The sequence below is a fragment of the Pristis pectinata genome, chromosome 6, assembly GCF_009764475.1.
Source record: "Pristis pectinata isolate sPriPec2 chromosome 6, sPriPec2.1.pri, whole genome shotgun sequence".
NCBI lineage: Eukaryota > Metazoa > Chordata > Chondrichthyes > Rhinopristiformes > Pristidae > Pristis > Pristis pectinata.
Window position 1 is genome coordinate 63,867,452 of NC_067410.1, and position 16,655 is coordinate 63,884,106.

Genomic DNA, 16,655 nt, shown 5'->3' on the forward strand with positions numbered 1-16,655 from the left:
GATGCCACTTCTGAATGTGAAAAGTGCATAACCTTTAACATCTATCATAGACTAACAGCATCACAGAAGTTTTACACTTACTGGACTGACACCTGGAATGGGTGGATTGTCTTATGAGGAGAGGTTGGAAAGGCTATGCTTGCATCTGCTGGTTGCCATGGACACAGATCTCTCTCACTTGCTTGAAGCATGTCAGGTCCTGAGGGGTGTGGATGTGGAGAGGATGAAATTCTTTTCTTTTACAATATTTTTATTGAATGCATGAAAAAAATAGACTACATGCATCAAGAAAGAGAATAAAAATACTACTGAATACGTTGTATTAAATCATACTTAGATTACAATACTCTAAACTAATAATCATATATAGAAACTAGTTAATAAAGGAAAAAAATTGAAATATTTTATTATAAAAAAAATCTACTCCCACTACCAAAACCCAAAGCTGTTAGATGGAAAAAAAAACAAGGAAAAACCTTTAAAGACGTAACCGTGTCAGCCAATATCTGTGTTTTAGTCCCCAAATCAGAGATTTTGAAAATAATTCAAAAAAGGTACCCACAGGGTTTGAAAGTCTAGGTTAGATTCAGAAACTGAACAGCAAATCTTCTCTAGATTCAAGTATGACATAACATCCCGTAACCATTGAGCATGAGTAGGCAGAGTAACTTCCTCCATTTAAGCAACACAGCTCTCCTGGCTATAAGAGAAATAAAAGCCAGAATATGTAAATCAGAAGCCTCCAAAGTTATATCTTTTTCTCCAACAATCCCAAATAGTGCAGTCAAAGGATTAAGTTTAAAATTTATTTTGAAAAGTACAGAAAAAGTATGAAAGACCTCTGTCCAATATTTTTTAAGACTCTGACACGTCCAAAACATGTGAATTAAGGAAGCCACTTCGTTATTACATTTGTCACAGTAAGGAGATATATCAGAAAAAAAAGGGGATAATTTATCATTAGACAAGTGAACTCTATGGACCACTTTAAATTGAAGGAGAGAATGACGAGCACATAATGACGAAGTATTAACCAACTTGATAATTTCATTCCAAGTTTCCTCAGAAATTGACATCTGCAAATCTTGTTCCCAAGCGTTTTTAATTTTATCTAGTGGCACCAAAATTCAAAGAAAAATCTGCAACTGCCGGAAGTCTGAAATAAAAACAAAAAAATTCTGGAAACACACAGTCTACATCATGATCCAGGTGCCCTGGCCTAGCTGCAGCTCACTAGTGCCACATACATGTGCAATGAATGCCTTATATATGTGTTTTATGTTCCACAAGGTGGTAGATTTTGTGTTGGTGCACGGAGGCATCAAGCACAGTGACACCATGTAACCCCCCCTTCCTCACTGGAGTCTTCCTCTTTAGCCAGATGAGTGGTCAGCTGCTGGGGGTTTGGTTGGATGGATCTCAGTCATACAGCATGGAAATAGGCCTTCAGCCCACTGTGTCCATGGCAACTATTAAGCATCCATCTCCACTATTCTAATCCTATTTTTCCTTTGTGATCCCATCAACTATGTCAGTGGTAAAGAAATTATTGAAATTATTCATTCTGAGGGAAGGGATTAAACTACACTTGGAACGGCGGGGATTGATCAGGGATAGTCAGCATGGATCTATTGGCGGAGTATCCTGTGTGACTAATTTAATTGTGTTCTTTTGAAGTGGTAATTAAATTTTTTGATGAGGTCAGTGCATTTGCTGTAGTTGATACGGACTTCAGTAAGGTCTTTGACACGTCCCACATGGAAGGCTAATCCAAAAGGTTAGAGCCCATGAAATCTGAGGCAAATTGGCAAACTGGGTCCAAAATTTGGTAATAGAAGAGGGTGATGATGGAGAGTTGATATTGTGATCGGAACACTGTGACCAGTGGCGAACCACAGGGATTGGTGCTGGGACCTTTGTGTTGTTATATAGATTAACAATTAAGATGCGAATTTAGGAGGTATGATTAGAAAGTTTGCATCGGACAAGAAAATTGGTGGTGTTGTGGATAGTGAGGAGTGTAGAATGAAGTTACAGAACAATATTGATCAGCTAGTAAACTGGGCAGGGCAGTGGTGGATGGAATTTAATCCTGATAAGTGTGAAGAGTGCATTTTGGGGGATGGAGGTTTAATAAGGGTAGGGCATGTAAGATTAAGTGGTAGGGCCGCAAGGAGTATTGTCCAAGATCCCAAGACCATTGAAGTTGGCAGCACAGGTAGATAAGGTGCTGAAGAAGGCATAGTCCTGATAAGGGTGAGGTGATGCTCATCTTCATTAGCCAGAGCACAGAGTATAAGTACAGGGAGTTCTTGGTACAACTTAAAATTAGTTAGACCACTGCTGGAAAACTGTGTATAGTTCTGGCCACCACACCATAGGAAGCATGTGATTGTATTGGAAAGGGTGCGGAGAAGATTCACCAGGATGTTGCCTGGATGCATTTCAGGAAAGAGGAGGATTCGGAAAGACTGGGTTTATTTTGTTTGGAGCAGAAAGGAGCTGAAGGGAAACCTGATAGAGGTGCAGGAAGTTATGAGAGTGAGAGATAGTAGCAGACTTTTCCCCATAGCAGATGTGTCTAAGACCAGAAGATTTAGGTTTAAGGTGAGGAGCAAGAGACGTAGAGAAGATCTGAGGAAGATTTGTTTTTCATCCAGAGGGAATGGACTGATTGAGAAGGTGATGAAGGAAGTGGTGTCACAACATTTAAGAAGCACCTGGAGAAGCATTTGGATCACCAGGGTGCAGTGGGCTCAAGTGCTGATAAATGGGATTAGTACAGATAGGCACTTGATGGTCAGCATGGACATGATGGGCCACAGGTTCCGCTTCTGTGCTATATGACACTAATTACCTGTTCCCCCCACCTCCCCCCACCTTTTAGGTTAACTCATGAGGAAAGGTTAGCCTTCTCTCCACTGGAGTCTAGAAGAAAAATGAAATATTTCTGAAGGGTTTGAGAAGGTTGCTACCAAGAAGATGCTTTGCCCCTTGAGAGAACCTACTACTATGAGCACAGTTTCATAAGAACACGGGTCACCCATTTCAGATAATAAAAAGGAATTTCTTCTCTCAAAAGGAAGTGAATATTTGGAATTCCCTATAGAACTGTGGAGGTATATATATATATATATATATATATATATATATATATTCAGGGTCAAGATAGATTTTTGGATTATTGGGGAGTTAAGGATCATTGGGAGCAGGCAGGAAAATGGACGTGAAGTTAAATTTAGCTCAACCATTGAAGGCTACTCCTGCTCCTATGTCTAACATGCTTCAATCCATCAATGTTGAGTTGAGACTGATGTCCCTTTGTCTAAAGGTAGCAGCATTGGTTCTGCAATGTAGTATGTATGAGGGAGGTGGTGGAAAGAAAGGGAGAGAAAACTCAATGGTCAGATTTTGATGTACTTTCTTACTTATCTTATTCCTCCAAAGAGTCCTGGCGAGCAGCAGGACTTTTGGTGGCAAACAAGGAGATTCTGCCATTGAAATGCTTGGAGAACTTTGACAGCCCCAACCCAGTTTTGCTGTAACAGCTGTCTGGGACTTTAAATAATTATTAGAATCTCAACCATACATAGAAAAAGCTATTAAAATTGAATTCAAGCAGTTAAAAACTATTAATTTCTAAAATAACAATAAAGAAAATTGAAGCAGAATTAACTTGCCTTCCCCTTTGTTCCCCTTTGTCTGATCTACAACCCCATAACCCCGCCCCCCCCACTGAAGGTCACTTAGACTTCAGGTCTCATCCAAGAGACAATTCCTCAGATTCCTCAGGGAATGTCAGCAAGGTCGGGCTCATCCACTGCATGCTATATGGGGGGGGGGGGGGGGGGGTGTACTGATAAATTTGGCATTATTAAATACTGGCAGTTCTATTTGGAATATTTGGTATTATCTGGTGAGATCAAGCTCAGTATTTTAGTGTTGAACCCTGCTCCATATTTACAGGCATTTCTAAAGAAGTTTTAGTCCTTAAATTGTCTCAATATTCAAAACCAAGTTTTCTAGATGTGTTCTCACCACAAGTAGTGTTTGACCTGTCGTGACAATTAACCACAAAGTGGGGGCTGTAAGATTGCAGTGAAATTGCTTTCAACTATAATAAATCCAATTACAGTTATTTTTTCATTTGGTCATGGTTATGAATGAGGGGTTTGATATTTTTTGATTTTGACAATAAAGGAGGCAACTTGAAACAGCAAGGTGCTGAAGCATTTGCCTTCTGTTATTGGAAAGACATGTAGAGAAGTGGCTGGTTCAATTCTGAGTTGAAGACTGTTATTTACGTTGAATTCAATTTTCCAGGTACTTGGAGCTGATGAGGATGGAATTCTATTACCATGACAATTGTTGTCTTTCATCATACCCGAGCTGCTTCAGCAATACAGACTGTTCTCCTTCATCTTGATTCTCCCCTTCCTTTCTCCTCTCTTCCTGCAGCCTGTGGAATAGTGGGGGCATTTTACAGAAGAAAAAAACACTATGATGTTGGAGGAACTCAGCATCTGTGGAGAAAAGCAGGCAGTCAATATTTTGAGTCAGGACCCTTCTTCAGGACTCCTTGAAGACTTCTTCACCTCAGGTAGTATCTGTGTGACCTGGATTGGTGAGCCGCCGTACAGTCCAACCAAAGGTGCACAGGTGAAAATCACTCCTTCCCCACTTCCCAAAATCACCCTTGCCCACTTGCCATAGGCATCTTGTTATACTGTAATTACCAAATTCAATTAGTTGAATTTGATAAGTGTGTGTAAACAGACTGGTGTGCATGGCACTGAGCCAATCAGAGGTGGAAGACCCAACTTCTCCCAACACTACAATGCTGAATTACTACTCTTCCTTGAATTCTGGTTGTTTGTGTATCCTTGATGCCTTTTGCCCCACTGTTGACTCTTGAACTTCCTCCATAAACATTGCTGTCTCTTCCTCATTCATTCAACTTCCTTAAATCTTACCTCTGACTCTTTTGGCTCCCTGTCACCTTTTCTCTTATTACTAACTTTGGGCTGTTAAAAGCATTACGTGAGTACGCGTCATTGATGTTGAGGCAACAGGTGTAAATTTTGTGCACAGGCAATAGTGTGGCTTATCCACTTAATGGATTTACCTTCAAAGTACTGCTGAAATCGTCAGAGTTCAATCAGCAAAACTCAGTCCAATGATCATTAGTCAACTGTGGCAGGCTTCCAACATGATTAATGCTCTTTATAGGCAGCCTTGGGAGAGGAAATTGAGGAAATTGAGCACTGCAGCAACAAAGAGAGCCCTGACCATCATTTGGCCCGGATATAACAAGGGAAGGGGTGGTGGCCCTGAATGTGTGATTCCTTATATACCGTGGAATTTTATCTCTGGCAATGCCTTATTGGCCCTGATAAGCTTCCCATGGAAATCAGGTTGATTGACAGTCTAGATTTCCAATTGGGCAGGGAGTTCTCTAGAGTAGGTGGCAGAACCAGCTAGGTTCTGGAGTTACTAAGCCCCAAACTTAAGGTGGGAGAGGCTAATCTTGGAGGTGCAGGATTTCCAGTGTAGCTACTGCAAGTCATACCTTGTAACAATATGGTAAATGTGTTTGCCCATTATGACCATTTTATCTTCACAGTGATGAACACAACTTGCAGCTTCCCATCCAATTTACCAAGGGTACCTCTTCCCTTTCTCCAGCTGTGATTGTTCCTAAACTCATGGGCATGGATGCAGTAAACCTCTGGAAGACTCACAAGAGGTATTCCCCACAAAGGAATCTCTGCTGAAGCTCAGATGTTCATTCGACCTGAAGGCATATCGGTTTCTTCACTCTCTGCCCGCCCTTCTTACAGATGGAATGGTCCAAATCAAGGATGAGGGTGGTGCCATCATAGTCCCCACGGATCCTGTGACAAATCCTCAGCCATTTACCTTGGAATCGACTCCACAGTACAGAGGCTGGTAGTCAGTGAGGGAATGACAATGGTCCTAAAAGGCACAGAGCCGTTCTAATGAGTTGGCCATAAAATATTTTTTTGCTCAGCGATATAGGTCTCCATGCAGGATGGCAGAGATCTGAGGCTACCCGCTATTCGTGAGTTGGATAACAAGGAAGGATAGAAGGAGGAGGCTAGAGTGCATTAAGAAAGGAGTTTAGAGAGAAAAAAACAGTAACAAGCCTGCATCGTATTGGCAATAAAAAGGGAAATTAGTGTGAGTGGGACAAGGAGTATGTTAACATGACGGTTGTGACTAGAAGACATGGCCATCTGCTCACATTAATTGTCATGAAGTATGCTTGTTGGGAAGTAATGCTCCTCCCGGACAATAACACACAGTGACAGACTCCCCCATGTGGCCTGGTTGAGAACTGATTCAGGGATCCAAAAATTGTTCAGCGCCTATACTAGTCTGCAAAAGTGGTGTCAAGTTGAAGGGCGTGCACCATTTGTAAACAGAGTCCTGTACCCTGTTAGAAATATTCTATCCATTACGGAATGGGCATGGGCAATCAGATAATCAGATCAGTTATGGATCACTTGGGAGTGCTTTGAGGGAGCACAGGACTGCGGTTGAGGAGGAAGAGAGATATCAGGATATTGAGGGAAAAACTATCTGGGGAAGGGAGGTTAAGTATTGGACACATGATCAGTGGTGAGGATGGGATTTAGACTCAGAAGTGGGGGCAACTAATGCAGAAAAAGGCCTCAGTTCACCCACTGCCTCTGAGTCAGTGGCCTGTCCCAGGTGATAATTACATTTGAACAGGTGACATCAAAATTGTGTTGCACGCTGTGTGACACCGAACAGGTGACATCAAAATTGTGTTGCACGCTGTGTGACATCACTGTGCCAGACCACTGGTCTCTGTGCAGAATGTATGGAGGATGTGGAATAAATTCTCATTAAAGCACAGCTGGTGTATAATAGACGCTTTGTGTTTATTGATCAGGTCTTAGACTTATCTTCCTTATGCAGTTGTAAAGTGATTGAACCATGTGAAAGGAGCCCAATGTCTGTACACTTCTGGTTTATAAAGGTTGAGATAAAGCACATTTCATACTGTGGATGTATCTCAGCCCCTGGTCTTCCTGAATTAACCAGAAACCCAAATATTGGCAGAACTGCAACATTAAAAAATGTAAAGAAGTGATTTTTTACAACTCTTTTCAAAACTTTGGGAAGACGCCTAGCACACCACAGCCAAAGAAGTATTGAAGTGTGGTCCCTGTTGTAATGTAGCAGAGGACCCAGTTGAGCTGTGCATAGCAAGGTCAATAAAACTGGATCATCTGCTTTTGAGGTGTTGACTGAGTGATAACTATTTGGGAGAAATCTCAAATTGATTCTAACACCAAAGGCAACACTCACCTTTGCTTCTTCCTGCTGAGAACCAAAATAAGAGACAGTGTTAAAAGTATGTCTAAATCATCGCTGACAAATGTGAGCAGAACCTGGTGAACAGCGTCTCACCGGGGAAACAGAAGTGGATTCAGAAAGCTGCAGGCACATTGGTGACCACCCACTGTACAACTGGAACTCTAGTGTAGAGGTGGGTCTGCTGAAATGGTCTGTAGATTCAAGATGTAATCCTTAACAATTGGTGAGTCAGGTAATCCCTGATGACTTCAATGTCTTTGGTCTGGGATGGGAGAGTTTCTCTTCACCACAGTCAGGATTCCTGCTTCTAACCATTCTCCTGTGTCCCCACCAAAAGTACACCTCAACTGAAGACTGGATTGGGCTGTGCTGTGATGTATCTAATGATAGGATTAACCGTAAACAAGTAAAATTAATGCCAGGGTGAGGTACAAGGTGCTGCTGGGGTGGTGGGAGAGGTGGAGATCAATGCCCATTAAGTAAAACTCCAACACGAAAGGAGTAGCGGTAACTTGACAAAAGACTGATGATGCGTCAGGTCAGTGGATCAGTGAGTGAAGTGAGAGAGTTGGTGAGAGGGTATACCTCCCGAATTTATCTCAATTTGTTTATTTTATGCACACTCTGCTAGCATAAAGATCCTCAACAGACTGACCAGAGCCTTTACTGTGGGTCCTTCTGGGTCGCCAAGACAATAGATGAATCACAGTACAAGTCACTGAACCAATAATTTATTCAGCGTATAAGTTAACGTGGGAGAAGGCTACACCATGTAAAACCTACCCTTTTGAAAGTCACTCAAGGAGTAAGTCAGCCTGGCTATAGGGTGCCTTGGGTCTGGATATTATTGACTGGAGTGAGTTGCTCCAGCTGGAGGTTATTAACGGTGCAGATCAACCTACGCTGCTCTGGAGATTGCATAGTGTATACACAGGTTATAAATCACATTCTTCAATTACATGTTGCACACCTGGATTACTCAACAGATCCCAATCACTAATCCTAGACATATGATTTCAACCCTGTTTTGGTTTGTTCTGTTATGTTAATCTTTACACCTCTAGCAGTAGCTTCTGATTCGGCAGCTCAATATACTTTCAGATCACCTACCTGCTATTATTCATTTTCTGATTCATCATTTCCCTCTTCCATTGAGGCATGGCAGTGAAAAGTATTTCCTCTTCCTTTTTCTGTTGAGAGTGAGTGAAGCCATTGATTTAAAACTTCACCCAAATACTTGCATGAAATGTATATGAAATGTGGATGAAATGCCTCACGGCTTCAACTAAACTGAGAAATAGATCAGCTGGCTGGCATCTAACTTCCAGAATAAGCAATGTTTGCCCACAATATCCCAACCTAGCCTTCCTATTTGAAGGCTTGGATCTCCTTCAGAGCTCCTCCTTCATCACTGCCCCCACCATCCCACCCTCCCAAACTCCTGGCTTGATCACAGCCCTTCAATGACCCTTCAACCCCAGCCTTTCAACCTCCTGCTGACTATAATCTTCTCCCCCAGCCACTTGCCCTTTAAACTTCCTTCCAATGTGCAGCCCTTCACCGTCTGTCCCCTGTGCAACCTCCCACCAACTCCTGGCACCAGAATTTCCTCAGCCGTGTCTCCTTACCTTCAACATATTGATTGTTTCTGGGCAGCGAGCAGCTGTGGTTGCAGAGAGACAGAAGTCGCATAAAAATAAAACGATTTCATTTAACTTTTATTCAAATGATGTCTAAAATAGATGTACTTATCCCCTTGCTTAGTAATCTCTAGTGTACTGGAGGAATCTGTACTAGTATGGATACAGTTACCCGATACAGACCACACACACTGTCATTCTCCTTCTCTTAACTTCATGCTCTTAGTCTCCTTCCGCACACTCTACCACCTCTCCTTTCTCAGTAAAGCCACAAGAATACTTACATAATCAGAGCAGTAATGTATCGGTGAGTAGAGACAAAACCTTTTAAATTAATTGCATACAGCTTCACTGCTCTTTGCACATTATCTCTACTCCTCAGGTTCTCTGGTATTCTCCCACATCCCAAAAATAAGCTGGTTGATAGGTTAAATGACCATTGTAAATTATCCCTAGTCTACGTAGGTGGCAGGAGAATAAGGTTTGACATGTGTGAGAGAATAAATTATAGGAAATAAGTGGGGTAATAGGACTGACAGGAATGCTCTAAGAACCAGCATAGGCTTGTTGGACAGAATGGTCTCATGTGGGAAATATGAGAAATAATATTTAACTGGATAAATGTTTAGCAGTGCAGAGCATGAGCAAGTTTCATTCAGGGACTGCCCTAATCATGAGGACAGTGGATGGCAGGATCACCTGGTTTCTGAAGGGGAAGAATTCCAGCCCAAAACATGAATCCAGTAATCACAGAAATAGATGAAATGGTTTGACTGGCTAACATACAGGCTCGGTTAGCCTAACGCTATTACAACGCCAGTGACCTGGGTTCAATTCCAGCCGCCGTCTGTAAGCAGTTTGAACATTCTCCCTGTGTCTGTGTGGGTTTCCTCTGGGTGCTCCAGTTTTCTCCCACATTCCAAAGACGTACAGGTTAGGAAGTTGTAGGCACGCTATGTTGGCACCAAAAGCGTGGCGACACTTGCGGATTGCCCTCAGAAGACTCTATGCAAAAGATGCATTTCACTGTGTGTTTCGATGTCCATGTGACTAATAAAGATATCTTATCTTATAAATGTGAAAGCTTTTACCAGTTAAAGCTTGTCATGTTAATGCTTAAGGCTTTCTATATATACACCAACGACTTCAGGTCATTAGGTCACAGAAGTGGGTATGTGTATGAGCTGGCTGCATGATCAGATGGGCTAGATTTCAGATGGTGCACATGAAGCAGTTGATAAACTCCATTCTCAAACATCAATCGTTTCATTCAAATCACAAGAAATACTTTTAAAATCATTTACATTTCCTTTTAATTATTTTGCTGATCAAACAATGACACACAAACACACAAGTATTGACATTTTACAAAACATCTTATATCATTTCCTCAGCAAAACCTCCATTTAAATGAATCCAATCACAATAAAATAATCCTATGGAATGAGCTCACTATATTCTCTGAATGCTCATGCTGTCAAGATGAAGGGGTGTCCAAGACAGAAGGCATGTTTACCGAGAAGGATTAATTTTTGTCCTTACTAAATGCTGTGTGGGTATTCTGGAAGAGTTTGTTGGCTGTGTTCGTCGTGTTGGCTCTAAGGGCAAATGGGGAAGAATTGATGGGTTCCTTCTGGACATCCAAACTACACTTCCATTCACTCAGACAAAACCTCACCTAAAAATGAGCACAACTTTCGAAAGCCCTAAAATGGAGTTGGACACATTTGAGAGGATGAATGTGAGTTCCAGTCACTGGACAATGGTGCCAAACTTGCCCATTTCCTTCAAGTGCCAGAGCTTAAGCTTTCAATCTGAGAACTGGGTTGAGCCATTTCTAGCTGCCCCACTGGGCAAGCTTGAAGATGGATCCACTCAGTGTGGTCAAACCCAGAGCAGAGCCTAAAGATTTTCCATTCTGGTGACGGGGATGCGAGGTAGTACTAACAAGATGAAAGTTCATCTGTGGATTAAATTTCACTCTGATGAAAGAAATTCCTCCTGCAGCTTGATTCAGTAAAGAGAAAAGAGACTGTTGATGCTGGAATCTGGAACAAGAAACAGATTGCTGGAAGAAGTCAGCAGGTCAAGCAGCATCCGCGGAGGCAAAAAGTGTAAGTTGACATTTGGATGGAGACCCTACACCAGGACTGAAAGTAAAGAGGAAAGATTGACAGAAAATAGCAGTACGGGGGAAATAGAGGCTGGTGGATGATAGGTGGAACTTGATAGGAAGGGGATAATGTGCAGATGGAAACAGGTGGGGACAGGGGGGTGGAAGAGGTAAATAAAGGGAGACGAAAACTAGGTGGACAGGTGAGGTTGAGGGAGGAGAATGCCAGGGTTGTGGGTTACCTGAAATGGGAAAATTCAATAATCATATTATAGTTGTAAGCTACCCGAGCAGAATATGAGGTGTCGTTCTTCCAATTTGTGTTTGGCCTCTCTGTAGTAATGGAGAAGGCCGAGGACACACAGGTCAGTGTGGGAGTGTTAAAGAGAGTTAAACTGAAGTGCAACTGGAAGCTCAGGATGGCCGTTGCAGACAGACCACAGGTGGCCTGGCCAATAGCGACATGAATGAGCATCAGGTTATCCCATCAATCACTGCATTACTGTATAGCAGACCTTACTGCATACAAAACTGACTGCGACATTTGGTATATTACCGGTACTTCAAATGGTGCCTCATCAGAAGTGACATGCTTTTAGATGAGGTCATGAAAGGTCCCATTTAAGTGCAAGAGCTTTACATTCCTTTAATGAAAATTGTATTGGCCAAATTCCCACAATTAAAGGAGTGAGCCAACACACCAGCGTACCAAGAGGAAACAAAATCAAAATATCACAGATGCTAGAAGTCTGAAATAAAAGCAGAAAATGCTGAAAAAACTCAGCAGGGCAGGCAGTAACTGTGGAAAGAGAATCAAAGTTAATGTTTCAGGTGGAAGATCCTCTGTCGGAGCACATTAAGACTGAATTTTATTTTCATTAATATTTTCCTTTCAAACTGAAGGTATCAGTCAGGTTGCTGAAGTTTAGTTTAATTCATATTTTTTTAATTTACTCATAAAGTGAGGAGTATCACTAGATACTCTTTGAGCCAGGCTCAGTAAAGAATAAAGTTCCCTTTACAGTGTCGCCTCACCACTTCCAGGTCAGCTATAGTAAAGCTTAAATGCAGCACAGAAGAACCCCATTCAACCCATTTTACCTTTGCCAGCTCCATGTAAAAGCTATCCAAATAGTCCCACCCTTTTTCCCAAGAATGTTTAACTCAATAATTTCTATTTCGATATTATATTGAATCTTTTATTAGGACATGGCAGACCATGACAGGGTGCTGCATTAAAAACACGCCACTTATTTGTTCCTCTGGTTCTTTCATCAATTATTTTTATTTTATCTTTCTGTATACCATATTTCTTCTGGTATACAGAAGAAACAGTTTCTGTATACTTATTGCTATAATTCCTGGAAACTCAGAGCTATCTTGGAGTGTTGCCAACCCTAGCAGGTATGCTTCTCTAATTTCTACTCTTCTCCCTGGAATAGTCGGGTTATTATGAAGAAGTTTGAAGATGAAATTATTTGGCTCTACTGATTAATGATTATCATAGGGACAGCACCCTCTGCTGTTGAAGACTATTCAAAGAACTTCACTTCTGTTTGAGCAAGGAGCAATAAAGGGTGACAAAGAGTTTTGGACCTGAAACATTAACAGTTTCTCTTTCCATGGATGCTGCCTGACCTGCTGAGTGTTTCCAGCATTTCCTGTTTTTATGTAATAGAATTTTATGTCTTTTGAAGGACCCATAAATGACTGGTATGTTTTTGGTGTTATTAGTTCAAGGAAGAATGCTGGTGATTAAAATTCCTTATTCTTTGAATAAGGCTCTGAATCTTGTACATACACCTGAGCAGACAGAAAAGACCTCCATTTACTGGCTCACCCAAAAATGGCACTACCAACATGGTACTACCTCATTACTGGTCTGTAACTGAGCTGGACTTCAGAGCCAAAATTCCAACCAAATGCATCAATACGCTTGGCTTGGTTGAGGATGCAGGATCGCATGTTGATTAAATTTAGTATGCTGAGTCTGTTGAACCTCTAAAAATACATATGGAAAGAATTCTTTTGTTCATGCATGCAATTCAGTTGGTGATCAATCTGTTTTTTTTTATTATTATTGTGGTCTTGCCTATTTTGTATTGTAAGGGAATGCAGATTGTTCTAGCTCAGGTGTACGTGAAATGCTAGCCAGATTTGGGATCTTTTTAATAATAAGATCAATAATGAAGAGCATTTTGAAGGTTCTGCCAATTAGTGACTGTACACTGATTTTATATGGTTTGTTAACATTCAGGAAGAACTGAAGTATAGACTGGTCAGGATTAACTTTAACTAGGCTGTTGAAGGAATTTACAAACAACAAAGCATCTGTTCTCTTCATTCTGGGTCACAAAAGCTCCAACTCTTTGAAACTCAAATCCACTTCAACCATTGGCGTCTCCCATCGGCTAATGGAATTCTAAGTGTGCCAGTGGAATGGATAGTCATTCTGAACCTATTCCTCAAAATCAAAAATTTCTGCTTCCTTGTCCTTCCAGAAAGCAAAGCTTCTATCAATGTACTTGCAAATTTCATCATTGCTAAAGGCTCCGAGGTCAGAGGAGTAGCCATAGCCTGTGGGTATTTCGTCCTCTTCAGGTGTGGCACTTTGCACAATGACTTTGGGCACCGGTCTTATAGTCGGCTCGGACTGTGTGGGTGTAGCTACCATGTTTTCGGGGTTGCTGAAGAACCTTTGTTTAATGTCTTCAAATCCATTCTTCCATTCCCTTTTGCCGGCATCAATCTCCTCAATGACAGCCTTATGGAATGCACGGACCAAGTCCCAACTGAATTTCCCCAGGTGGTCAAATACCTCAAAGCACAGAAGATGCCTCATTTTCCTTTCATCCGGAGGCAGGTCAAGTTCAAGGATGTGAAAGTATCCCAACATGAAAAGGTCAAGGGTCAGACTATCATAGTCAGCAGGAACACCATTGATACGAGGGAGAAACTGCTCAGGCGAGTAGGTGATCCTTTGCCGATTTAATCGTCTAATTTGTCTGGATGGAACATGGGATATGATGTTTCTCCAATTGCCAATGAGTTTGGTGATGGTCCTTTGCTGCAGGAACAAATGTCTAAGCTTTTCATTTGGAATGGACTGCTTGGACTGGGGTTCAAGATGTGTTTTCAACTCCAGCTTTCCACCACCCTCCTCTGCTTTAGTCATCTCTCCATCTTTTGGCGATTCATTGCTATTTTCTACAGTGGCAGATGTACACAAATTTTTGAGCTTCATTTTCAAAGACATGGTGTAAGTTGACTTTTTCCAGTGACCTAGGAATAACACAACTATTCTTTCTTTCCTCAGACTAGTCGACTCTGTCACAGGGGAACGGGGAGCATGGTCCTCCACCACATCATTCTTTGAGTTAATTCCCAATTGACTCGTGTCCCTCATGCTGTCTGACTGCTGGATCTCACGCATTTGTCCTTCACTCAACTCCCTTTTTTGAACTCCAGTGATATCTTTGTGCCAAGACTCATCTTCACAAGCGGTGGTACCACGACAAACACCTTCTACATTTTGAGCTTCATCTCTATGTTCAGGGACCATGGGATAAGATTCATTATAATTCTTGTTTTCCAAGGTACCTTCCTGATTTTCCAGTGGATTGGTGCTGGACAGCGTTTTATCTTTCAGCACACATTGTTTTTCAAAATTGGCTCTAAGGGTGCGTACTGACACCCCAAACTGCTGGATTTCTTTCTCTACTTTGTTCCTGCTCTTTCTTGAAGATGTTTGGTCAGGCCTTGGAGTGAAAACGGCTGCCAATTCCACATTTGGTATTTTAGTAATTTCCTTGCTTTCATAATCCATGCGATCTTTTTCATTTACATTTGACAAAAGGAGTGACATAGTCCTCACAATCCCAGATATCCTGTTGCACCAAACAGGCAAGGGTGTGTTCTCCTCCTTGCCTGAATCCTGATGCAAAAGCTGAGTATTAACAGTGATGTTGACAATAGGAGCAGGGAGAATAGTTCGCAGCTGAACTGCCAAGCGGTTCAGCTCACCTTCGTATTCCTGGCACCTCTTCATCACCTGGACATTTTCTATCTGCTTCTCCAGATAGATAAGGTCATCCTCTGTCAGAAGCTCTCCAAATGGGCCCAATATGGCATTGTGTTCCTGGGAATACCTCCATACTTCTGTCTGCAGGTAACCTCCTCCTTTGTGCTTGATGGAACAAACAACATTTGAAATTGAGGGTCAGTCTGCACCACAATCTCTGACTAAGGATAAGCGGCTTTCAAATCAAATGTTATAAAGCTCATGCTCTTTATTCATAAATTAGACTATTCATCTTGCGGTAGCTGATTGGGTGAGACTGTTTGCAGGGAGCATCTGCCAAGTCGGGGGCCTTTAAAAGTGTGATGTCAGGAGTTCAGGGCCTGCATGTTCCTGTTAGGGTGAAGGGCAAGGCTGCAGGTTTAGGGAACCCTGGCTGACGAAAGATATTGAGGCTCTGGTTAAGAAAAAGAGGGGGGCATATACCGTGCATAAGCAGTTTGGAACTAGTGAATCTCTTGATGACTACAAGGAGTGTAGGAGTGCACTTAAGAGAGAAATTAGGAGGGCAAAAAGTGGATATGAGAAGGATCTGGCAGGCAAGGTGAAGCAAACCCCAAGAGATTCAGAAGGTATATTAAGAGTAAAAGGGTAGCTAGGGAGAGAATAGGTCTTTTAAAGATCAGCATGCCTGTGTGTGTGTGTGTGTGTGGAACCAAAGGAATTGGGTGAAATCTTTAATGAATATTTCTCTTCAGTTTTGCAGTAAAGAAAACGATGGAAGTTAAGGAAATGGGGGAAATGAGTGGTGATGTCTCGGACCATGTATAAATTAGCAGGAAGGAGGTATTGGAGGCCTTAAAGTGCATTAAGTGGATAAATCCCCAGGGCCTGACCTGATGCATTCTCGGACCTTGTGGGAAGCTAGAGAAGAAACTGCGGAAGTCCTTGCAGAGATTTTTGTTTCATCTCTGGCCACAGGTGAGGTTCCTGAGGACTAGAGAGTCGCTACTGTGGTACTATTGTTTAAGAAGGGGAACAAAAACAAGGCAGGAAATTATAGGCCAGTGAGTCTGACATCGGTGGTTGGTAAATTGCTGGAGGGGATTCTGAGGGACAGGACCTACCAACATTTGGAGAGACGGTCTGATTCAGGACAGTCAGCATGGCTTTGTGCATGGGAAGTCATGTATGACAAATCTCTTGGAGTTCTTTGAGGAGGTAACCAAGAGGGTAGATGAGGGTAGGGCAGTGGAAGTTGTCTATATGGATTTTAGCAAGGCCTTTGACAAGGTCCCTCATGGCAGGCTAGTCTGGAAGGTTAGATCGCATGGGATCCGGGGAAGGTAGCGGATTGGGTTCATAATTGGCTCAGTGGTAGGAAGCAGAGGGTGATGGTCAAGGTTATTTCTCAGACTGGAGGCTGTCTAGTGATGTGCCACAGGGGTCAGTGCTGGGACCTTTGTTATTTGTAATTTATATAAACAATTTGGATGTGAATATACAAGGCATGGTT

At 42.0% G+C, this 16,655-nt stretch overlaps 1 protein-coding gene across 1 annotated transcript in view; it reads right to left on the reverse strand.

Moving 5' to 3' along the window:
• Window positions 1-13,579: 13,579 nt before the first annotated feature.
• LOC127572089 (espin-like protein) overlaps window positions 13,580-16,655 on the reverse strand; it is a 72,408-nt gene continuing 69,332 nt past the window's right edge. Inside the window, exon 8 of the mRNA XM_052018961.1 lies at window positions 13,580-15,307. Coding sequence (XP_051874921.1) covers window positions 13,580-15,307 — 1,728 coding nt within the window. The remainder of the gene's footprint in view (window positions 15,308-16,655) is intronic.